This window comes from Ruditapes philippinarum, unplaced genomic scaffold, assembly GCF_026571515.1.
Source record: "Ruditapes philippinarum isolate M1 unplaced genomic scaffold, ASM2657151v2 ctg114_1_1_1_1, whole genome shotgun sequence".
NCBI classification, from domain to species: Eukaryota; Metazoa; Mollusca; class Bivalvia; order Venerida; family Veneridae; genus Ruditapes; species Ruditapes philippinarum.
This window is the reverse complement of record NW_026859562.1, coordinates 427,103-454,069: the sequence shown is the minus strand read 5'-3', so window position 1 is coordinate 454,069 and position 26,967 is coordinate 427,103. Positions and strand designations below refer to the sequence as shown.

At 33.1% G+C, this 26,967-nt stretch overlaps 1 protein-coding gene across 1 annotated transcript; it reads right to left on the bottom strand.

Moving 5' to 3' along the window:
- Positions 1–1,548: 1,548 nt before the first annotated feature.
- Positions 1,549–25,593, bottom strand: LOC132757023 (sperm-associated antigen 16 protein-like). The gene is given in 17 exon segments (XM_060748202.1): positions 1,549–1,628; positions 1,630–1,695; positions 2,547–2,611; positions 4,860–4,986; positions 10,932–10,997; positions 11,276–11,487; positions 11,983–12,083; positions 12,466–12,609; positions 12,899–13,032; positions 13,338–13,492; positions 14,445–14,626; positions 15,057–15,164; positions 15,801–15,938; positions 16,328–16,452; positions 17,274–17,341; positions 21,636–21,713; positions 25,461–25,593. Coding segments are annotated over 17 exon segments (1,854 nt in total). The 5' UTR covers positions 25,501–25,593; the 3' UTR covers positions 1,549–1,583.
- Between the last annotated feature and the right edge of the window lie 1,374 nt (positions 25,594–26,967).

Sequence of the window (26,967 nt, the reverse complement as noted above, 5' to 3'; positions counted from 1 at the left end):
GCCATTGTTTAAGTCTCAGCCATTGTTTAAGAAATGTTCACGGCAAATACAATTTAAATTAAAACGTTAAGAATATAAGAATCTTTCACATCGGAATATCTAGTCGAGGGTAACTGTTTACGGCGGTAACGAGGCTCTGTCGAGTTTCCGCTAAACAGTTACCCCGAGAGCTAGATATTCCCGTCTGTACCGACAGCCGATGTTTGATTCTTTTTCTTGCATATTTCATATCAATTACTTTCAGAACAGAAATTACGAAAACTGATTTTCTCATTACTTAGCCTTCATTCATAACGGTAAAACGACGTCATCCTAAGAACGCAATTCATTCATAGAAGGTGCGCGGCAATGAAGTCATTTAAAGCACGAGACTTGTCTTACATGGCGGTGTAAGACAGGTTTTTCTTAGCACCAGTGTAAACGGTAGATAATCCTGTCTGATATGCAAGAATGGTTTATTCAATAGCCACAAGCTTTGACACTCATTCACAGCCTGCTTGAGGTAGTGTCAAAGATTAGCAACTAAAGGTACGTAAAGTATAATCGCTATACGTACGTAAAGTATAATCGAGTTCGAATTCAACCAAGCACTTAGGAGTTTTTTTATAGCCAGCTTATGGAACATTACTGGTTTTACTCTGGTGCCCATTCGTACCTAAAATAATACATGTATGCACAAAATGACATTATGCTGTCACAAAGATAACACCTGGTCCAGGATATCAAAATATCCACGAGAGTATTGATAATAGACAGTCGTAAATAGAAGGGAAGCTATTACTTTTGTATTTCGGATCCAGCACTTTCTTTATATGAAATGAATGACATACAAAGAGTCTGTTGGTGTGTTTACATGTCATATATTCAACAACACAGCTTTACCATGTATTTTCACACACAGGGTTCTATTACATTCATCACATTGTTTTTTTTTTATACATGTATAATAAAATGTTTCTTTCATGTGAGGAAGCTATCCAGCTAGCTTACGGAACGCCCGGGGGTTTCTTATGGGGGGTGGCAAGTTGCAAAAGGGGCACAAAGGGTCTTCCTCCACCAGTAAAACTAAAAACCCGGTCGCGTTGGGGACCTTTTATTTTGGGGTGGGGGTTTTTGGGACGTTAAACCCCAAAAACAAACAAAACCCAAATAAAAAAAGGGTTTTATTTAAAAATTAGAAGGGGGTGTTTTTTCATTTGTTGTCGGGCTCGGGTTTATTTTTTAAAAAAATTCATGTAGGTGGTAAAAGGGGTCGTGTTTGATGGCAGTATATTTTTAAGAAAACAAAGTTAATTAATTTTCACAGTTATTTTAAATAAAATAAAATAATTTTTTAAGTGTTAAAAAATGAAAACACATAAATCACATATAAATTTCTTATTACAGATTTCAGTATCTCATTAAAAACCTAATATTAAAAAGTTCATTTCATTGAAATTTTTCTTTTCTTTTTTAAACATTTTTCACTTGTAAACACTTTCTCTAAATATCTAACAAATATTTTATCACTGTTTATATTACACTATAGATGAATGTTGTCTCTTAACATGTCATTAAACAATTTGTTGTGACTGTTCAGCAACCTAGGACCATATTCTGATTGTACAGTCACTGCCTCCAGACACCATTATACTCTCCTGTCCTATCAAATATCAGACACTGCACGGCATCCTCGTGCCCAACCAGAGAGCTTATCTGTAATATAAAATCATAAATGTCTTAAAATTGTTTTACAGACAAATATTATTTTTTATTCTCCCTCTGAATGAAAGCATTTTATAGATATCAGACACAATATCTAAATACTGCTATTTCATAACTACAGTGTCACTTCTAGTGAAGAATCATTGTAGGACAATAGAGCTGCATGCCTTCAAGAAAAATGGGTAAGATTAAAGAAAATTTAAAAAGTTTAAAAATTTAATTTGTTTTTTTTGTTATATGAAATTTAAAGGGAAAAGTTTTTTGCAGTTTTTAATCAAATTTTTTCCTACTGTGGGGCTACACATTTTGGGGGCTTTTTTTTTGCAATTTTGAGCTTTATTTGGTAATTTACCTGGAGTTAAAGTGTTGTTTGCAATGTGAAAATTACTTTCTTTGTTCACTTGACAATATTTTACTTTTTAATACATTTCCAAATTTTTTTTATAAAAATTAGTATGAATCTGGAGGCATGCTGCTTTAATGCCACTAGGGTATCAATTTGATACAAACTAAGAATTTATACAGATGTATCATTACAAACAGGGGCAACCGTGGCCGAGTGGTTAAGGTCGTTGACTTTAAACCACTTGCCCCTCACCTCTGTGGGTTCGAATCCCGACAGGGATGCACGGAAGGGCACCTGAGGTCTTCCTCCACTAGTAAAGCTGGAACGTCGCGATATGACCTATTCTGTGTCGATGTGATGTAAAACCCAAAACAAACAATCATTACAAACTAACACTAAGTCTAGAATTATGAGAACTGCAGATCTTGAATCTTTGTAAGATCTTAATTAAATAATATGAACAAAACAGCAAGAAAACCCTGGCAGTATAGCTCACCCTTCCGTTTGCAACTTCATACATCTTGATCGTACTATCATTGCTTGCTACAGCCAATACTTGACCTGTTTGTTATGAACAAAAAACAAAGCAACATTTTAGAATAAGTTTAAAACTTAAATTTATTCTATGCCTTTTCTTTATATTTTTTTACACAAATGAATGGGTAAAGAAATTACCATGTTAACTAAAACTACTCTTTGTAATTGACAAAAAAGTTGTAAAGAAATGGTGACAGATAGTTACATCCTTATTAAATGCATTATTATTGTTAAAATGTCCATCCATATGCCCGATTGTGTTGTAAGAAAGTATCATACAATGTGTAATTTTAACCAAATACTGACACTATTCGTACATTGTGATATACACTGTTATAATATCTTGCGTAATCCTTTTGGTGCTAGTGTTTGAAAAGTGGAAATTACTCAAGAGCAATGAACCAAAAACAAAAACAAAAATAAAACAAGAGGGCCATGATGGCCCTGAAGTCGCTCACCTGTATATGGGCCCCCGTAGCGGGGCCAGTTTAAACCCCAGGGCTTTTATTGAACAAACTTGGTAGACACCCATTAGAAGATGTTTCATGCTAAACATCTAAGGTCTAGCTGGTCAAGTTTTTTCTTTACACATATAGTAAAAAACAATGACACACCTGGGTCAGGGCCTGTTAGGACTCAAGGGCTTTTATTTGAACAATCTTTGTAGACACTTACTAGAAAATGTTTCATGCTTAATATCTGAACTCTAGCTATTCAGGTTTTTTTCAAAGAAGATTTTTAAGTTTTTGCTATACACATATAAGGAAAATCAATGACCCCTGGGATGGGGCCAATTTTGACCCCAGGGCTTTAATTTGAACAAACTTTGTAGACACTTACTAGAAGATGTTTCATGCTTAATATCTAAACTCTAGCTATTCAGGTTTTTTCAAAGAAGATTTTTAAGTTTTTGCTATACACATATAAGGAAAATCAATGTCCCCTGGGGTGGGGCCAATTTTGACCCCAGGGCTTTTATTTGAACAAACTTTGTAGACACTCACTAGAAGATGCTTCGTGCTTAATATCTAAACTCTAGCTATTTTAGTTAAATTTTCAAAGAAGATTTTTTAAGTTTTTGTTATACACATTTAAGGAAAATGAATGACCCCCGGGGCGGGGCCAATTTTGACCCCAGGGCTTTTATTTGAAAAAACTTGTTAGTCACTCACTAGAAGATGTTTCATGCTTAGTATCTAAACTCTAGCTATTTGTTTTTTTTCAAAGAAGATTTTTTAAGTTTTTGCTATACACATATAAGGAAAATCAATGACCCCGGGGCGGGCCAATTTTGACCCCAGGGCTCTTATTTGAACAAACTTGGTAGACATCCATTAGAACATGTTTCATGCTAAATATCTTAGCTCTAGCTCTTTGGGTTCTTTAAAAGAAGATTTTTTTAAGTTTTTACTATATGCATATATTATAGGGAAAATCAATGATCCCCTGGGGCGGGGCCAATTTTGACCCCAGGGCTTTTACTTGAACAAACTTTTTAGACACCCATTAGAAGATGTTTCATGCTAAATTTCTTAGCTTTAGCTCTTTGGGTTCTTTAAAAGAAGAATTTTTAAGTTTTTACTATATGCATATAGGGAAAATCAATGACCCCCTGGGGCGGGGCCAATTTTGACCCCAGGGCTTTTATTTGAACAAACTTGGTAGACACTCACTAGAAGATGTTTCATGCCAAATATCTAAGCTCTAGCTCTTTGGGTTTTTTAGAAGAAGATATTTTAAGTTTTTTCTTTTGGTTGCCATGGCAACCAGAGTTCTGCATGGAATAAAATTCTTTGAACAATTTTCAAAGGTGACCACCAAAGGAACATTCCTGTGAAGTTTGGATGAAATTGGCTTAGTGGTTTATGAGGAGATGTCATTTAAAGTAAAAGTTTACGGACGCCGGATGGACGATGGACAGACGCCGGATGAAAAGCGATCACAAAAGCTCACCCTGTCACTTTGTGACAGGTGAGCTAAAAAAATAAGGTGGAAACTGCAGACTCAGTTTGATGGATCCTGTTCACAGAAGATATTGAAGAAAAACACTTCTCTCACCGGTATTAACAATTAAATAGAATAAGTATTAAAGAAAATTTACATGAGGCTGAAGATTCTACTCAAGCACCTGCATGTGCCTGAAAAAATGAATGAAGCTGCATGCAAGACTACCTACCAGGAATGCTTGAAAGTTGCTACATAACTGTGCTGGTGTAACTTAAAACCCAAAACATATAAAATATGAAGAGAAAGGAAATTTGTATAAACACACCTGCAGGATCAAAGGCCACTCTATTGGCCGGATGAGGTCCACAATCTACACTGACCATCGGTGCACCTTGTCTAACATCCCACAGTTTCACTGTACCATACGAATCACATGATGCCACTGTATCTCCCTAATATATAATAAATTTAATAATGTAATCATTGTAGGCTGTGTTATAACGAAAACATAAGTATTCCACAGATCAAGCAAGAAATCAACAGGACAATTATAAATTGCTGCTATTATTACAATCCATTGTTATCAATTTTGCTTTAATTCTCAAATCTGTCCTCAAATTATTCCACTTACATTATCAGTCGGGCATACTTCCTGATCGGGAAACAAGGGGATTCCCCTTCAAGGCTTCCCGATCAGGCAACAAACGTCAAAATCCTTCCCGATCGGGAAGTTTTTTTGGCCTTTTTTACGTGGTTTAAGAAAAATGGCCGGTGCATAACAGTTTTCAATCCACTTCAATATGAATATCACACTTTTGTTCAGAAAAGATACATCTAAAATCCTACCGAGTCATTTTCTTTTAAAATGTCTACAATTAAAATAATCTGAAAGTGAACTTAAGTAAAGTTTTTACATTTTACCAAAAACTAGCCACTTCCAGTTTTGGGAACGTTGCTTCCTGATCAGGCATCTAGCAAAATATTTCATCATTAAAAGTTTAAGATACACTGCTTCCCAATCTGGAAGAACCTTATATTGTAGTAGTACCTGGCCTGATGATTAGAAATTGCTAAGCCTGGCCAGTTTTAAGACATGTGGCAATAATTCAATTACGTGAGTGGAATATATCTGGCGAAGTTTTATGTCCTTGTTAGGCGTAAATAATATCTATCAACACATAAGCTATACTTGACGGACAGTACAAAAAATCATCATTATATTACAAAAAGTTTCATATTGTTAAGATTGTATAGCACACGTTGAAACAACATTGCAAAGAGAGTAATTTTTTTCAAAAAAATTACCATGCAGCTCAAATAATTAAGTTTAAATTAAATGTTGACTAGAGCTCAATAAAATATTATTTTTTGGCTAATAGCTCAAGACGTGTTTGCATACTACATGTGTTTGTAGTGACTGGGTCAATTTTCTTGTTTTCTGAAACTTAAAGTGTATTAAAGCTATATATCTGATGATAAAATTATTGTTTGAATTTAAAAAAGTATACATGTACTTCCAAAATGATTGTAAGAAATAAATATGGTAATTTATTGCCTTAAACGCGAATGGCGCAAAAAACAAAATCATTGCTAAACTGATAAAACCCTACTTAAAATAGCAAAACAATATTGTGTTCTTGCACAGGATTCATGTGTATTAAAAAACAGAGACATTCTATGTTACATTACTTTTTTTCGGGAATCAACCATATAATAATGGAACCAGCATAATTTTGCTGTGGGATAAATTTTATTAAAAAATATTTCTGAAGATTTATAGAACACACCCTTTTAAGCCACTCTAATTTAAAAAAAATGAATAAAATATAAGATAAATAAATAAATAAAACAAGAAATATCATAATGACATATATGCCCCCTTTTCTATCTGAAAAATGAATGAAATCTATAATAAGTTAAACAAAAATGGAGAGTAGCTGGAATAAAATATACATTATCATATAAATGTAAATATGAGCATCTACTTCGAACATTCAAGGTTATGTGACCTTGTCCTCTGAGACCTAGTGACCTCAAAATCAATAGGGGCCATCTACTAGTTATGAACAATTAAAATGTGAAACATAAAACTTGATAACTTGAAAATAATGCGTAGAAACCATTCTGATACGTAACGCCTTGTACCTTTGACCTAAAGACTTCAAAATCGATAGGGTCATCTACTAATTATAAACCAATCATTAAGTGAAATAAAAAAGATTTAGTAATTAATAGTTTTCAAACTAATGAACGGAAACCATTCTGACATTTAAGGACACTGTAACCTTTAAAATGGTGACCCCAAAATCAGTAAGGTCATCTACCACATATGACTAATCAACACATGAAATAGGAAAACTTTGTGATAAATACTTTTCAAGATATAGTGCGGAAACCATTTTGACATTTAAAGCAACGTGACCTTTGACCTAGTGACTCCCAATATCAAAAAGGGTCATCTTCTAGTTATGACCAATCAATATGTGAAATATGAAAACTTCTAATAAAAAAAAAAATAATGTTTTAAATGTTTGTTTGTTTGGGTTTTACGTCACATCGACACAGTATAGGTCATATCGCGACGTTCCAGCTTTACTGGTGGAGGAAGACCTTCAGGTGCCCTTCCGTGCATTATTTCAGGCACAAACGGGCACCTGAGTAGAAACCACCGACGTTCCGTAAGCTAGCTGGATAGCTTCCTCACATGAAAAAATCAAAAGTCCCTTCGGGATTCGAACCCACAGCGGTGAGGGGCAAGTGAAAAAAATAATGAGCAGAAACCATTCCGAAATTTAAAACACCTGTAACTGTGACCTTTAAGCTAGTTACCCCAAAATCAATATAGGTTATCTAATAGTTATGACCAATCAATACATGAAATATGAAGATTTTTTGATAAATAGTTTTTAAAATAATCAGCAGAAACAATGTGGTCTAACGACGGATTAACAAACATACTTAAGGTCAAATGTGACCTTGACCATTGACCTAAAAGACCCCAAATCGATGGGTCATCTACTAGTAACGACAATAATCAATATGTGAAATATAAATGACTTAGTGATAGTTTTTCAAGATAATGAGCTTAAACCATTCTGACATTTAAGCTCCCTGTGACCTTGACTTTTGACATAGTGACCACAAAATCATAGGAGTCATCTACTACATATGACTAATTAATTTGGAAAATATGAAACTTTGTGAGAGATAATGAGCGGAAACCATTCTGACATTTAGGGTCCCTGTGACCTTGACCTTTGACATAGTGACCCTGAAATCAATAGATGTCATCTACTATAGTTATGGCCAATTAGTATGTAAAATATGAAGACTCTGTGTTAAATAGTTTTGAAGATAACAACTGAGGTCTAATGATGGACTGACGGACCAACATTAACGTAACATAACATAGCATATATTTTATTCAACATAAAATAGTATACAATTTTATAGTCATACAGATATTGTGTGGACATTAGCAAGTCAATATACCCTCTCTTCTTTCGAAGTAGGGCATAATAAAAAATAACTAGGACCGGGTATGAATAAGAAAGTTGATGTTCGAATAATTCGTTTTTCCATATTCGAATATATTCAATCTTCGTTTTTACAAAATTTGAGGAAGAACACCACCTATGATGCTATCATTTGTATCTGAACTGCTAGACACACCAGACTTCAAAACATTCACGACATGACTCACATGTTGATTTGTTGCACATACAACTTTATTGTTGGTGTTGTCCCAAGCAATCTCAATCAGCACGAAAGAATTCCAGAATAGAACGCGCTAACTTAAAGAATAAAACTTTCCAAACGGTAACATTTTAATGGTGAATATTATGCTAGAATGCCTGATAAGGAAGCAATGTTTCCAAAATGAGAAGCAGCTACTACTTAGTAAAATCTTAAAACTTTCACTTTCACTTCAGATTATTTTAATTGTAGACATTTTTAAAGAAAATGACTCGGTAGGATTTTAGATGTATCTTTTCTGCACTTAAATGTGATATTCATATTAAAGTGGGTTGAACACTATTCTGCACCGGCCATTTTTCCTGAACTACGTAAAAAAAGGCCAATTAACTTCCCGATCGGGAAGGATTTTGACGTTTGTTGCCTGATCGGGAAGCCTTGAAGGGGAATCCCCTTGTTTCCCGATCAGGAAGTATGCCCAACTGATTATGGTAGGTTTGGAATTGCTTTTATTAAATTAAAGAAAAATCATAATAAACAAAGCATAAAGCAAATACTGTTAATGCTTATTTATTAACAAGCAATTAAAATGAGCTTTCACAAGACTTTCGTGTATTGAAAAGTTGGATGTTAGTTATCACAAGAAAAAAATATACAGTTGACAAATTTACTAAAATACATGCAGAGACACTGGACAGAAAGCAACCACTAGCTTACTAGAAATTAAAAAAAAATCCATAAATTTGTATAAAATGCCCATCAGGTAAATTCTGGTAATGACATAAAGCTATATATTTTTATCATTTGACATCAGAGGATGATCTTATACAAATTTGATAATACTATATCATGATTTTCATATATTCATATAACATTTTCAACATGGCACATACAAAGTTCTATACTTGATTGATTACAATTGGTTGAATTTTTGGACAATTCTTAAAGAATAATCACTTAAAACAATATGCTGCATGTTGAGATAACATCCAAAGTGCTACCATATAAGTAAATATTTTGTGGACATAGCATTTTTTTATCTTGCCAAAAAAAAAAAAAAATAAATAAAACAAGAGGGCCATGATGGCCCTGAAGTCGCTCACCTGTATATAGGCCCCCGGAGCGGGGCCCAGTTTAAATCCCAGGGCTTTTATTTGAACAAACTTGGTAGACACCCATTAGAATATGTTTCATGCTAAACATCTAAGGTCTAGCTGGTCAAGTTTTTTCTTTACACATATAGTTAAAAACAATGACACACCTGGGGCAGGGCCAGTTTTGACCCAAGGGCTTTTATTAGAACAATCTTTGTAGACACTTACTAGAAAATGTTTCATGCTAAATATCTAAACTCTAGCTATTTGTTTTTTTTCAAAGAAGATTTTTAAGTTTTTGCTATACACATATATGGAAAATCAATGACCCCCTGGGGCGGGGCCAATTTTGACCCCAGGGCTTTCATTTGAACAAACTTTGTAGACACTCACTAGAAGATGCTTCATGCTTAATATCTAAACTCTAGCTATTTGAGTTTTTTCAAAGAAGATTTTAAGTTTTTTGCTATATACACATATAAGGAAAATAAATGACCCCGAGGCGGGGCCAATTTTGACCCCAGGGCTTTTTATAAAAACAAACTTGGTAGACACTCACTAGAAGATGTTTCATGCTTAGTATCTAAACTCTAGCTATTTGGTTTTTTTTTTCAAAGAAGATTTTTAAAGTTTTTGCTATACACATATAAGGAAAAATCAATGACCCCCTGGGGCGGGGCCAATTTTGACCCAAGGGCTCTCATTTGAACAAACTTGGTAGACATCCATTAGAGGATGTTTCATGCTAAATATCTTAGCTCTAGCTCTTAGGGTTCTTTAAAAGAAGATTTTTTTAAGTTTTTACTATATGCATATAGGGAAAATCAATGACCCCCTGGGGCGGGGCCAATTTTGACCCCAGGGCTTTTATTTGAACAAACTTGGTAGACACCCATTAGAGGATGTTTCATGCTAAATATCTTAGCTCTAGCTCTTTGGGTTCTTTAAAAGAAGATTTTTTAAGTTTTTACTATATGCATATAGGGAAAATCAATGACCCCCTGGGGTGGGGCCAATTTTGACCCAAGGGCTTTTATTTGAACAAATTTGGGAGACACTCACTAGAAGATGTTTCATGTCGAATATCTAAGCTCTAGCTCTTTGGGTTTTTTAGAAGAAGATATTTAAAGTTTTTTCTTTTGGTTGCCATTGCAACCAGAGTTCTGCATGGAATTAAATTCTTTGAACAATTTTCAAAGGTGACCACCAAAGGAACATTCCTGTGAAGTTTGGATGAAATTGGCTTGGTGGTTTATGAGAAGATGTCATTTAAAGTAAAAGTTTACGGACGACGAACGCCGGACGAAAAGCGATCACAAAAGCTCACACGTCACTTTGTGACAGGTGAGCGTAAAATATCCATGAAAATATCAAGTGAATAAAAGCAATATAAGCTCTGTGATAATTTCTATGTTGTGACTTGTGGATACTTGCATTCTGAGATCCACCCTGTAAATTGCAAAATTAACTTATTTTGATTGTTTAACTTTTATTCACAGTTTCAAACTGAAATTATCAAATCATGTGAAACGTATAAACCTTATAATAGCTTTTATATATATAATTTTACTTTCAGAACATTAGATTAAATGAATATAACCACAAACCTTCAAGTTGAATGTAGCAAAATTAACAGAATGCAGATGACCATAGAATGATTGTGCACACAGTCCCTGAAATGAAGACAATCATGCTTATGTACTTCATGTTAATATGCAGATAAATTTTTAAACAAATGATTTATAAGTGTACTGGTGAACCCAGCAAAATATAAAATCACAAATGTCTTAAAAACCTAATATAATTTCTTTTAATGACAAATATTCTTTTTTACTCTATTCAACCAATCTATATTTTGAAATATTCTTGATTTACTTTTGCCAATTATGAAAAATGGATAATTTCATTTAAGACATTAACATGGTTCAGGGTTAAACATTAGGTAACTTACTGTTCTAGCATCCCAGAGTGACAATGTTTTATCAGCAGAACAAGTGAGGAGAGTGTTAGAGAAAGGTAGAAACTCTATACTGTTCACAGAGTCTGTGTGACCCCGCAGTGTGTAACGACATCTCACACTATTCAAGTCCCAAATCTTAGCTGAATTATCCATAGAACAACTAGCTAGGAAGTCACCACAGGAGTGCCAGTTGACACACCATACTGGAAAATTAAATTATAATGTAAAAACATTAACTTAGTGGATAATAATTTCAAATTATTCTAAAAAAACAAGGGAGCAATGGCTTAGAAATGTCCATATATATGATTTTATTTTTATTGCTTCCACAGGATAACCCCTTCATTATATTTTTAATGGTTAAGATGTCTGCCTCTCAACCAAGGGAGCACAGGTTTTAGCCCTACTTGGTCATGAACCATTATTTTGTCATATAATACTAGTTAGTTTCCGAAAGCAAACTTGAGATTGGTCAGAAATTAACCAACCTTCTTCTTGATCTGGCTTAAATAAAATATGTAACGTTTGCAATAACTTTGGCATACATGTTTCTAAAGGGTTCTATTCTGTTGGCTGACAAACCTTAAATATTCAAATTGATATCCCTAAAATTGACTATGGACAGTCCCAAAAATGGACGTGGGACAAGTCCATTTAAAATATTCAGCATGTTACGGGTTAACATTAAAATAACAAACCAGCATGAGTATGATCGGTGAAAGTGTGTACACATTCTGCCTTTGAAAAGTCCCATATCTTCACTGTCGTATCTCCACTTGATGTTGCCAATTTAGTACCACTGAAATATACATCCATAATATATACTGAACAATGCTCAATGCATTAATATCGCAGTCTAATACTGCAGTTGTATTTTTCAACATCCAAGCAAAATATCACAACTTATCTGACATTACAAAAAATGTTTCCAAACATCAAAATAATAATTAAAATTTATATCTATTGTATTAAACTATGTAATACGAGTTACATGATACTGATATGTTTTCATTTCTCATTAAAAATCATAAAATAAATCAAAATTGAAAAGTTTTGACTGTACAATCTATTCTATAATCAGAAATGTATTATTTTAAATTCTCAATATGCACTTTGGTATATGACAACCTTTACAACAATATGACACCCCCCTCCCCATAAAATAAATTTAAATCACATACGATGGATGGAAGTCACATTCTGAGACCCAGTCAGTATGTCCCTCTCCTGTCATAATGATATCACCACCTGGTACAGCCCACATCTTCCAAGTATTGTCATCACTACTGGTCGCCAATATCTGCTTACGTGGATGTAACGCTAATCTACAAATGTATGGAATTTGTATACATACTAACTTTTCTCTGTAAAATCTTTAAATCAAAATTTAAAGCAATGTTTTATATTGCGATAAAAGTGTTTTAATTTATTTAAATGAATGATAGTTACAAATGTATATAACCGAAAACAAGGTATAGTTATAATATTCTTTATCACTTCTCATCAAAACATTTACTTACATTAAAATTTGTTAAAAAAAACAACCTGCTCAGGTACATTGACTTTTTAAACGTTAGGCAGAAAATGTTTTGTAAAACAAACTATGATACATACCCACTGATAGGATGCGAGTGAGCTTGGAATGTATTTGACAATCTAAATCCACCAGATCTTGCTAGATGGCCAGACGGGGCCTTTGCCATACCAATATATGGATTAATTCCCTTGTCAGCAGGGAACACAGAATCCTGACAAACATTAATTACAGCAACTATGACACATGACACAAAAATAACAATATCAAAATATCTTCCTTTAAGAATAGAACTTTTATTAATCATATTTTTTAAAAGACAATAACAATCAAAAACATATTTTTATTATACATACTTTTGAGATGAAAGTTCAAAGTTCAAAGGAGACAACTAGAGCATTATGTAAGAGGTAAGATTTAATTTGTAGTAAACACAGACACATTATATTATATAATTTGCTTTGATATTTTTCTGATAATTGAAATATATTTCAGTCTGCAGAAAATCACTGTACTTACATTTGGATGCCTTTTAAAGTCTTTAGGTATGTCTTGTATATCCATGTCACGCTCAACTTGAAGAACTCGCTGGGTGGGACCTATACCATCCGCGTCCAACGGTACTCCACCTCTCTGACAGATCCGTGTAGTTGACGCTGTCATACTCTGCTCACCTGTAGTATAGAACTAATTTCTCTAAAACTGTTCAGAAGTTATCAATAATAGAGCCGCACCATGACAAAACCAACATAATGCGTTTGCGGCATGCATGGATCTAGACCAGTCTGCAATCTGCACAGTCTGATCAGGATCCATGCTGTTCGCTTACAAACCCTATTACAAGTAGAGAAACTGACAGCGAACAGCATGGATTCTGATCCGACTGCACAGCTGGTCTGGATCCATGCTGGTCGCAAATGTACTATGCTGGTTTTGTCATGACGCGGCTCATATAATAGTTGTAATATGAATTTCAATGAATTTCTTAACCCTTAACCTGTTGTAACAGAAAATGATTAGCCTTTTGCCACCAGAATACTATAAAACCAGGTCAGCCTGCGCTTCCATTCAATCTAACCAGATTGTTCTTATGGCTCATTAAAGTTGAATTTCTAGATACACCCACAATTGATAATAGAGAGTTTCAAAATTGGAAGCTAGACAATTCCTCTAAAAAATCTAACAAATAATGGGTTAAAACTCAATACTAAGATATAAATTTGTCTTTAGACAGGAAATTACAAACTAAAAGAAAGCTCTATATATCTGTATAACATGTGATTTGATATAAGTATGTTATAACAATTAATGGCTTGTAAATAAGATGTTATGTTAAGTATGATCTCAGGGTTTTCATTATAAACAGATTGGCTATCCAATCCAATCATCAGATGAAATGCAGTTAAAAGCAGTTGTATTTTCAGCCTGTAGATTAAAATATCCCTCTAGACTCATGGGAAAATCAGTTGTTTTTGTTGGCTCATCCGTTACCTCAGATAAAAATGAAAGCCATAGGTCTTTAGTTATAAGTTGTACAATTTTACACTGTTTATATAAAATGTTCATCTACTTTCCTTAATAATACACAAATTATGATAACCCCTATCTCACACTAAACTGACTTACCCATTTTAACAGACCCTCCTTTAAAAGATTCCATACTCTTCAATGTACTCTGTAGCCCTGTCACCTGACCCATTGCTCGATCTCTCTCCAGCTTAGATAACATCTTCTCCTTCATTGCCACCTCATATTTCTTCTTAAGTTGTTGTAGTGTAGGCTCATATTGGGTATAGTGACGCTTCAATCTGGCAAGTTCATTAAAATTGTATATATCATGCATGATATAATACATATACATAATTAATCATTTTATAATTTATACAGAAAAAAGATGTTTTCAAATAATGGTAACACCTCGACAGTTTTACATAATTTCAACATAATAATAAAAGTGCTTCTAAATAATTATTGTAAGAATTTATAACAGGCAAGTTTGGGATAACTTTATGGACAATTCATTATAATCACTTCAACAGGAAAATTTATTAAATATAAAAATATGTATACATTTTTTTTTACCAAATTCCAAACACATAATGCTCCAAAAATGATTACTACACTCATGTACATTGTCCTTTATAGCTGTTGTAAATTTATGAAATAACAATAAAGTGGGCTCACTAAGCTGTAGTAAAATGTTAATGATTTTTTAAATTGTTAATTTAGTATTTTTACCTTTTAATATCCGTTATAAGTTTGTTCTTTTCTTGTACAACCCTTTTATGATGCATACGGTGATAATCTCTCTCTTTCCTTAGCTTCACATAAAGATCTTTGGCTTTCCTACAATAATCAAATTAAGTTATATGTAACTGGAGTTGTGAAATTCTTGTGAACATTTATCATTTACAAATATCTACAATGTTGATGGGAATAATCTTTACAAAATGTGTTTTCTTTTTTATTGCTCTGTAAATGCAACCACTGTAAAATAAAATTTAATATTTATGTTTTTTACAGACAATTAATCAGACAATAAGAAAATACATTAGTTACTTAGCTTGCATTGTCATTCTAATATACACGTAACTTTACACAGTCTGAGTTTTGATGGGCAATTAAATCATCACAAAGGCCATCATGAGTACAAGTGATGTATTACATAGCATCTGAACAATAAACTGTACAAAATTAACATAAATTAGTATAATATATTACAACTCTAGAAAGTAAATTTATGGAAGATATTATACAAGATTCGGCACAGAAATAATCATTTGATTTCTTTGATGTCATGCTATGTGTCAAAATTCCTATCCTAACACTATGCATCAATTGTTTATGTAGGGTAATAGAAGCAAGTTTTTAAGTACTCTTTTAGGAACTTTAGGTATATACATGTTTTTCAAATCACATACTGAAATCAAAATTGCTTTTTCATCTATACAGTATTACTTTAAGCAGTAATAAATATCTTACAGTGCAGCATCCTTGTATTTCTCCACTTCACCCTTTAGGAACTTTATTTCACTGTCCAAGTTCTGGTTACGTGTATATATGTCAGGTACAACTCCTATATCTTCCTCATTGAGAAATCCTCTCTGCTGTAACTCATACCTGGTATTACAACAAACTTGTAATTTTTAACTGAATAGTGATACTTTATTTGTATAATTTGATTACATGAAATAAAATTTGCAATATTCTGAAATGTTTTAAATACTAAAATTTTGGCAATTATTTTACCCTTCGTCTGGCCTAAATAGGCATCAGCACATTACGCCTTATACTAGATAAGAGTATTCAACTTTCCAGATAAGAGTATTCAAATTTCCAGTTGTGAAAAACTCCTTGTATGTTTTCTTAAGTCTCTTATCTTTCGATATGATTTAATTATGATTTATTGTTCTGCACAGATTGCCAAATGTCTGAAACTTAATTAAATAACTGACAAATGAGTTTAATGTTTGGATTTAATATGTAACATATTGTACTAAATGCTTTACCATTCTGTTTGAAAGCAGTCAAGGGTCCTTTCCATTCCCATTCTGACAAGGAAATTCCTGACAAAATCATCAACAACCTCTGGATGTTTAGTGACTTGTGCTTTATGTGTGGTCTCTTTCCTAGACTATTAAAATATATTCCGATTTAAACAAAATATAATATAAAACTTAAAGGGACTCAACTGAGATTGTTTTTAAATGCTATTTTTTAGGGGATGGAAATTTTTGTTGTTGAGATTTTTATATCATTTGATGAAGGTCTATACCATAAGCTTGTATGCAACTTTCAGATCATTACCTCAGTCTATTTTCCAAGAATAATCAGTATCATTGTGCAAAATGACTTATAAAAAATATTTAAATGCTTTTAACACAAATTGTGTTAAGGGCTGCAGTAAATATTGATTTTCAATATGATTTTTAGTATATTTCGTAATACAATGTAATAATCCTAAATGCATATTTTCTCCAATTTAAGTGCCGCAGTTGATCTATGTAATGTTTAAAAAAATTTAAGATTTCAGGCTTTTTGGACCTCAGTGGTCAAGCTCCTTCAATAAAACATTGTTTCAACTAAAATTGAACATAATTATATAGAGGATATTTGTTGAGCTGTGTGCAAGATATGAATATATTTCACCGAGTGAGCACCAAAAGGTATATTTCACAAGTGGCCCAGTCACAAGTGAAATATGAACTTTTGGTGTTCACGAGGTGAAAAATATTTCCATCTTACACTAAACTAAACAAATTTTCGTTTTATTATATGCAAAGAAACTTAAAAGCATGTAATAAGTCATTCTATACAGTAAACTTTAAAAAGTAATTCTTATAATCTACAGAATGAAGGTATAGACTTTTTTTAATAAAACAATGACAGCTCAAATTGAAACATCGAACAGTAACAGTAAAGATATTAAATAAACTAATATACAATAAATCTTACAGTAGCTTGTTCATCTTCCTTGTATTCTCTAATTGTCTTTACAGCTAGGTCAAGATCTTCCTCTAAATCTACAAAATTAGTAAAAATATCCAATTATTATTTAACTACCTTGTCTTTACCAATATTGTATGTTGTTATTCTACTGTTTTTCTGCTTTAGCAGATAAATTAACAATTATTTGAGCCGAGTCACGACAAAACCAACATAATGCGTTTGCGACCAGCATATATCCAGACCAGCCTGCGCATCTGCGCAGTCTGTTCAGGATCCATGCTGTTTGCTTACCAACTCTATTACAAGTAGTGAAACTGATAGCCAACAGCATGGATCCTGATCAGACTGCGCGGATGCACAGGCTGGTCTGGATCCATGCTGGTCGCAAACGCACTATGTTGGTTTTGTTGTGACACGGCTCATATACCTCCTAAATGGAAACAAATAGATAAATACATAACCCCATAAAATGAAGAACATTAAATAATCTATTGTTACAAAGCCTTTTAATTTACAAACCATGCAATAGTTTTTCAAGAAAATCATACGCAAAAGTTCAGGGATCTTTACTTTGAAGAGAAAAATACCTTTCTTTTACCATCTTGCTAAGGAAAAGAATATAATTATTTATATATGTACTTCTACATATACATTATTTATATTGAGAGTAATGTGATGAATAAATGTGCAAATATTTTAATGAAAATAACTTGGCCAGCATTATTGCCAAATGTGGTAAGTCCATTGATTTTTCTAAAAACAGTGATTTTATTCCAATTCCATCATCTATATTGAATTAAAACAATTTAGACTATAACCTTTAAGGTAAAATTTCAAGTAGGGATACAATTTACAGTGTAATAGATTAAAATAAGCTAATGTCAAGCCAATAAACATAAGTTTGGATCGCTTAAAACTCAAAATAATGATAATAAAAATAATAATAACAATAATAAAAATAATAATTTGCTTAAACAATGTGAAAAAACACACACAAGAAAAGTGCCTCTAAACCAGAATACATATCAAATCTTTGAAAACACCTTGTGCATTGACTGATAGGATATTCCATCAAAATTGAAGCTATATATCTACATCATGCTATACTTTGTGCAAAACCAAATATTTTCTTCTCACACAAAAAAAATGCTATACAATTGTGTGCAAAATTTAACTTCACAAAATAATCATTTTAGACTTAAGTTGTATCTTTCACTAAATATCGCATTTTTCTGTTATAACATTACAACTGAAATAACTGAAAGCAATTTTGTGACCATGGAAACCTCAACCTTTAATTTAACAGCAAAGTTGGCTATGAATATTGGAGTAAACTTTCTTGAATTATGCAAATGTTATAAAATTAAACAAGAAGACCATGATGGTCCTAATATAGTATAGCCCACTGGACTGTAAGGGCTCAAAAAATGAATGAAAAGCATGTATTTGGTCAAAATCTAGGTCAACTGGAATCAAAATTTAAATCTGCATCTGAAATAGTGCACATGTAAAGTCACTAGTCACTATGGAAATCAATTGTTGGTATGGAAGTCACTAGTGGTTAAGGAAAGCCAACAGTTGCTATAGAAGTCAATGGTTGCTACAAAAAGTCATTGATTGCTATGGGACTCACAGGTTGCTATGTAAGTCAATGGTTGCTATGTAAATAAATAGTTGTTATGTTAGTCAATGGTTGCTATTTTAGCCAATGGTTACTATGTAAGTCAATGGTTACTATGTAAGTCAATGGTTACTATGTAAGCCAATGGTTACTATGTAAGCCAATGGTTACTATATAAGGGTCAATGGTTACTATGTAAGTCAATGGTTGCTATATGTAAGTCAATGGTTACTATATGTAAGTCAATGGTAACTATATGAAAGTCAATGGTTACTATGTAAGTCAATGGTTGCTATGTAAATCAATGGTTGTTATGTAAATCAATGGTTACTATTTAATCAATGGTTGCTGTGTAAATCAATGGTTACTATGTGCCAGTCAATGGTTAATTTGTAAGTCAATGGTTGCTATGTAAGTCAATGGTTGTTATGTATGTCAATGGTTACTACATGTAAGTCAATGGTTGCTATGTAAGTCAATGGTTACTATGTAAGTCAATGGTTACTATGTAAGTCAATGGTTGCTGTGTAAGTCAATGGTTACTATGTTAGTCAATGGTTACTATGTAAGTCAATGATTACTATGTAAGCCAATGGTTACTTTGTAAGTCAATGGTTACAATGTGTTAGTCAATGGTTACTTTTTTATGGTTGCTATGTAAGTCAATGGTTGCTATGTAAGTCAATGGTTACTTTGTAAGTCAATGGTTACTATGTAAGTCAATTGTTACTATGTTAGTCAATGGTTACTGTGTAAGCCAATGGTTACTTTGTAAGTCAATGGTTAATATGTAAGTCAGTGGTTACTGTGTAAGTTAATGGTTGCTATGTAAGTCAATGGTTGTTATGTAAGTCAATGGTTACTATGTCAGTCAATGGTTGCTATGTAAGTCAATGGTTGCTATGTAAGTCAATGGTTACTATGTAAGTCAATGGTTACTATATGTAAGTCAATGGTTGCTATGTAAGTTAATGGTAACTATGTAAGACAATGGTTACTTTGTAAGTCAATGGTTACTATGTTAAGTCAATGGTTGTATTGTAAGTCAATGGTTGCTGTGTAAGTCAATGGTTACTATATGTAAGTCAATGGTTATATGTAAGTCAATGGTTGTTTTGTAAGTCAATGGTTGCTCTGTAATTACGTCAATGGTTGCTCTGTAAGTCAATGGTTACTATATGTAAGTCAATGGTTGCTTTGTAAGTCAATGGTTACTATGTGTAAGTCAACGGTTGCTATGTAAGTCAATGGTTACTATGTAAGTCAATGGTTACTATATAAGTCAATGGTTACTATGTAAGTCAATGGTTTCTATGTAAGTCAATGGTTGCTATGTAAGTCGATGGTTGTTATGTAAGTCAATGGTTACTATATGTAAGTCAATGGCTACTATGTAAGTCAATGGTTACTGTATGTAAGTCAATGGCTTCTATGTAAGTCAATGGTTACTAAATGTAAGTCAATGGTTGCTATGTAAGTCAATGGTTACTATGTAAGTCAATGGTTGCTTTGTAAGTCAATGGTTACTATATGTAAGTCAATGGTTACTATATGTAAGTCAATGGTTACTGTGTAAGTCAATGGTTACTACAAGTAAGTCAATGGTTGCTATATGTAAGTCAATGGTTACTATGTAAGTCAATGGTTGCTATGTAAGTCAACGGTTACTATGTAAGTAAATGGTTGCTGTGTATGTCAATGGTTGCTGTGGAAGTCACTTGTTTCTATAGGAGTCACTCAGGCTACTTAAAAAGTCAAAAGTTGCTAGGGAAAGTCAAAAGTTGCTATGGAAGTCACTATTTCCTATGGAAAGTCAACTGTTGCATGGCTTATACAGCACTTGCCAAAAACAAGGACTTTCCTCAGTTTTGAAAGACTTTTTAGCCAAGGTTTAATAGACCCAGTGATGTACAGCAAAAGATGGCAATTCTTTATCTTATAAGAAGTATTGAAAATCATTTATACCTATAAAACACAAATAAGTCTAAAATATTTTGTGAATTTTGCCATGCACAGAAATGTAGAAGCAAAATATACATACTTAACAAAGGCAGGTCTACAATACATAATCAATATCATAAATTCAAATTTACAGCTAAAAAATAAATAAAATGTACATTTGGTGAAATGAAAGCTTGTGACGGCTACACAAATACTATCACGCTACAAAATAATTTTTAAATTGAAAATCCTTGTTCATACTTACAATTTGGATCATCTGTTTGTTAGTTAAAAGATGAATGACATTGAAGTTTTACACTTATAATGTCTGCTCAGTGAATTTCAACATATTTATATTAATTCTCTTTAAACAAATATATATTAGAATGGAAATATTAATCAAATTTCACTGCATTGTTGTAAAATTATGCATGGTTTATTTTTCAAATATTTTGAATGTCCTACTGTGACAGTTAACTGTCATCATTAGTAATCATATTACTCATAATTACTGCTCATCTGAACTTGAACTGTGCATTATTTACAACTACTTTCTAAATATAATTATAACACTCTGGAATTCACTGACTCAGACTTTAATTAAGACACTTATCATTTTGACACATTTGTCACATAACTTTGATAACTAATCTTATTCTCCTAAAAACAATATTTTCTTTTAAAAGTATATTCATGTATATTAGTTCAATTATTTTCCAAGTATGTTGTTTTAATAATTGTGTGTTTCCTTTTTTTGTTATAACAATGAGAGAACTTTCAGACTATGTATATTAGTTAAGTAATACCTGGTGTGACAAAATCTTCATCAATGGGTACTTCTTCATATTGAAACTCATCATCTGACTCCACTGTAATTTGCTCACCTGAGAATCAATGTTAAGGAAATATACAAGACACCTTTCACTACTAAATTATTGCATTTTAATAGAAAATATGCCCATAAAACAAAGGCACCTATAAAAAAACATATGCACTGAGATTATCCTGTGAGATGTGAAGTGAAACAGTTTAAATTTAAATACTTTTCTTAAAATGATAAATTCTTATGTTTTGGATTCAATATGCATCACTCAGTGATGTTTTTCCTTGAGTATTACACTTGATTTATACAGGGAAATCAAAGGCTTAGGCTTTCGCTTGCCCCAGGCTATGTACTTCATGTGTATACTTAAAAGGAAATCAAATAAAAAACAATTAAAAATTTATATAGATTTCTATACCTATCAGTGAAATTTTCAGTGTCATGTCTAGTTAGGAGGAGTATTCCAACAACGGAACAATTAGAAATGTTTGGCTTAATAATTAAAGGGCCGTGTTCCATTAAGTGAAAACGGAAGTGGTGCATTAAATACCAAACGCCACCTATAAAATGGGAAATGTAAAGTAAACAAGAGGGCCATGATGGCCCTAGATCGCTCACCTGAATTATCAAACTCATCCAAACAATTACCTAGACAAGCATTCTGACCAAGTCTCATGACAGGTGAGTCAAAAATGTGACCACTACAGTGTTAACAAGGATTATCCATATTTGAGCAGTGCGACCTAGTTTTTTTACCCAGGTGACACATATTCAAACTTGACCTAGAAATCATCAAAACAAACTTTCAGACCAATTTCCAGGATACTTGGATCAAAACAGTAGCAACTAGAGTGTTAACAAGATTTTTCTATTTTTAGCTCCGGTGACCTAGTTTCACATGCGATTTCGAACTCATCCAAGCAATTACCTAGACAAGCATTCTGACCAAGTTTGATGATAATGGAGTCGAAAATGTGACCACTAGAATGTTAACAAGGTTTTTCCATATTTGGGCGGTGTGACCTAGTTTTTCATCCAAGATGACCCATGTTCGATCTTGACTTAGAAATCATCAAAACAAACTTTCAGACCAATTAACAGAATATTTGGATCACAACAGTAGCCACTAGAGTGTTAACAAGATTTTTCTATTTTTTAGCTCCTGTGACCTAGTTTTTCATCCGAGATGTCCCATGTTCGATTTCTTCCCAGCAATGACCTAGACAAGTTTCCTGACCAAGTTTGATGACAATTGAGTCAAAATTGTGACCACTAGAGTGTTAACAAGGTTTTTCTATTTTTAGCTCCTGTGACCTAGTTTTTCATCCGAGATGACCCATGTTCGAACTCATCCGAGTTATTACCTAGACAAGCATCTTGATCAAGTTTGATGATGATTGATGCAAAAATGTGACCGCTAAAGTGTTAACAAGGTTTTTCTATTTTTAGCTCCGGTGACCTACTTTTTCATCCGAGATGACCCATGTTCGAACTCATCCAAGCTATCAACTAGATAAGCATCCTGACCAAGTTTGATGATGATTGATGCAAAAATGTGACCGCTAGAGTGTTAACAAGGTTTTTCTATTTATAGCTCCGGTGACCTAGTTTTTCATCCGAGATGACCCATATTCGAACTCATCCGAGCTATTATCTAAACAAGCATCCTGACAAAGTTTGATGATGATTGGGTCAAAAATGTGACCACTAGAGTGGTCACAAGGTTTTTCTATTTTAGCTCCTGTGACCTAGTTTTTCATCAGAGATGACCCATGTTCGAACTCATCCAAAGCAATTGACTAGACAAGCATTCTGACCAAGTTTGATGATGATTGGTTCAAAAATGTGACCACTAGAGTGTTCACAAGGTTTTTCTATTTATAGCTCCTGTGACCTACTTTTTCATCCGAGATGACCCATATTCGAACTCATCCGAGCTATCACCTAGACAAACATCCTGACCAAGTTTGATGAAGATTGGGTCAAAAATGTGACCTCTAGAGTGTTCACAAGGTTTTTCTATTTTTAGCTCTTGTGACCTAGTTTTTCATCTGAGATGACCCATGTTCGAACTCATCCGAGCTTTCAACTAGATAAGCATCCTGACCAAGTTTGATGATGATTGAGGCAAAAATGCGACCGCTAGAGTGTTCACAAGCAATTGTGGACGGCCGGACGGACGACGGACATTCATCGATCCTAAAAGCTCACCCTGAGCAAGCTCAGGTGAGCTAAAAATGAATGACTTCCCCATTCATAGGCTTTGCCTAATTTCATATTATATATCATAACTACAATTACTATTACTAATATGAGAGAAACACACAACAAGGTTTATATTTCATGAAAACAAATAAACGAACACTTCAACTATGGAAATACAAGACAAGAAACTGTTGGGGTTATCAAGAGTCACTGGTACTACAAATTGTATCTGATATAATAATAACCCCAACAACATAACCTGGATAGGGCTCCATTCAATGAGAATCTCAAACTGCTGATTTTAAGAGTGACATACCAGTGAATGGTTGTAAACATCATTTGGAGACAAATAAATAATTTTCTTTTGTTATAAATTATTAAGAAATATTCTGGTAGTACTATCTACCAGAATATTTTACCCATCAAAAAATAATATTGAAAAAATTATTGTCTAGAAAGATGTAGTGTGCGCAGTTTTCGCGATGCAAAACTCCCCAAAAAACCAACAGATGCTGATAGGTTCTGTAGCTTTGTACATGTTATTGAATAGTGTTCATGGTAAAAATTTTAATCAAAGACATAAATGATACTTAATTTCAATGTTTTTCTGTAGAATAAGTGTCAATGTACTCTGGTTACCAGATTGTTTTAATTGGTTCTACAGTATCTATCTTCCATTAATGTCAAACCCCTTGTGGGGACATAGAAATATCTGCGTGTCAAAATCTCTAGAAAGTTAAAGAGCTGTTTGAAAACAGGATAAATTAAAAGAAGAATATTAAAAACGTTAAAAACACTAGGGTGCTGGAAAACTAGGGCGAGACATGTTAAATGCAAGCTATGGCTGCACAGAACTGCCCTTGGGTAGGGAGTAGGGCAACTGCAGGTGGTAGGTGTAGCCTGTTCAAAATTATCTTGATGTCTCTTTGACAAGTCTAATTAGTTGGACTATGGGTAGGTGGTTCCAGTGGTATACCGTCATAGGAAAGGAGAATATATGACAGTCTGAAGTTACTGTGAATAACCTATAATACAAGGGATGGCCATGGCGTGATGTTCTGGAGAGGTGTGAGCAACTAGACGATGGCGAATCTTATAGAAAAGAGATTAGAAAAGTTGAATAATGATATGGGAAAATGTATAAATTGAATAAATGTTATTGCATTTAAGAGTTCAATATAATTTTAATAACAATTTAACAACAAGTAAGTTTTGTATTTTGCTAACAAAAAGTAGTGTTCAGTAAATTCAGTGACCCGGTTCTCAGTTTTACATTATCTGATCATGGAATATGAAACAAAGGGTTTTGTTTGCTTTTTGGTTGACCTGTTCACGCGATAAGAGATAATTTGATTTATTCACGATAACATGTTTGCCGATGTAGTATTTGCTAATTTTTTATGCGTACAGATTCAGTATAACAATACAGGGAAAGGATTTTGAAAAAAAACAATACGTCGCGAAAATATGTGACATTGTAAAAGAATTGAACAAAAAATAATTTCGAGAAAGATTGTTCGCATTTTTTCAAGTAAGTCCACACTTTCAAAATCAAATATAAAAATAAAAATAATCGCATAGGTTATAATGTATAAAAGGATACGTTCAAGGTAAAACTTTTCATTCTCCGGATCAGCAGCCATTTTGCTTCTCGAGATCGCCAAGGTAACAAAACACAAGGGAGGTAATCAAATTTAAACCAATTAGGTTATAAGCCACTATTTATCAACAAAATAAATACTACTAAATACTGTGCCTGTGCGTGCTATTTTGGCACCTTCAAAGCGTTGACCGGTTTTGCCACATATATCGAGTTTTAAATGATTTATCAAATAGCCTACGGGGATACTGAAAATAAGTTGTTTTCGTGAAAATAACATGGAGGTCAATTATGAACCTCAGAAAGAACCAACAGGTCTGAAACATTTTAGTGGACCTCTTAAAGTTTATTCATTTCATAGCATATGGGTTTTCCTTCAATAAATGAACAAAAAACTTAAAAACTCCCGTTCTCTAAAGCAAAATATAGATTTTTATATAGATATTTGGCATGAAAGATTTTAAGTAGAATGCTATTTAATTAAGTTTTAGCAAATAATAGCCCTGGGGTTAAAACTGATTAAGCAACCACTTAATGTCATAGCAACCATTGCTTTCCTTAGCAACCAACAAGTCCCAAAACAACTATTGGCTTTCTGTAGCAGCCATTGATTGTTGACTTTCCAGATCAACCAGTGACTTTCAAGGCAAATTTGTTTTTCCATAGCAACTAGTGACTTCCATAGCAACCATTGACTTCCCTTAGCAACTAGTGATATCCAAAGCAACAAGTAACTTCCACAGCATCCATTTTCTTCCCTTAGCAGCCACTGACTTTTATAACAACTATTTACTTCGCAGAGCAACCAGGCACTTCTATAGCAACCATTCACTCTCCTCAACAATTAGTAATTAACTTCCATAGCAACAACTGATTTTGTGTAGCAACTATAAACTTTCATAGCAATAATCAATTTTTCTCAGCAAAAATTAACATTCATGCTACCACAGCAATCACAGACATCTCTTAATTTTTTTTAATTTCAGTGACTTTCACAACAACCATTTGATTTCCATTTGCAACCACTGACTTTCCTTAGCAATCAGTAACTTCTATAACAACCACTGACATTTCTTTACAACCAGTGGCTTCCATAGCAACCACTGACTTTCTTCAGCAGTCAGTGACTTTCAAAGCAATCCTTGACTTCCCTTAGCAACCACTGACTTACATAGTTTTATATGTTTTTATTTTCAGAACTGTTATATGTTAGTAAATATGTTTTATGCCTTTGTTATTGTCGGTAAATAGCTTATTAGCTAATGTTCATTGTAATATGTAAACCAACTTAAAATAAAGTTTCTTGTATCTTGTATACCAACAATTGACTTTTTATAGCAACTATTGCCGTTAATATAGCTACCATTCATAACCAGTGAATTTTAATATATCAGATGCAGACTTGAAGTTTGATTATCAGTTGACCTAGGTTTTGACATACCCGGTAATACCCAATTTTCATTTACATGTATAATTATTGATATAAATTGTCCGTTACTGTGATAAAAGG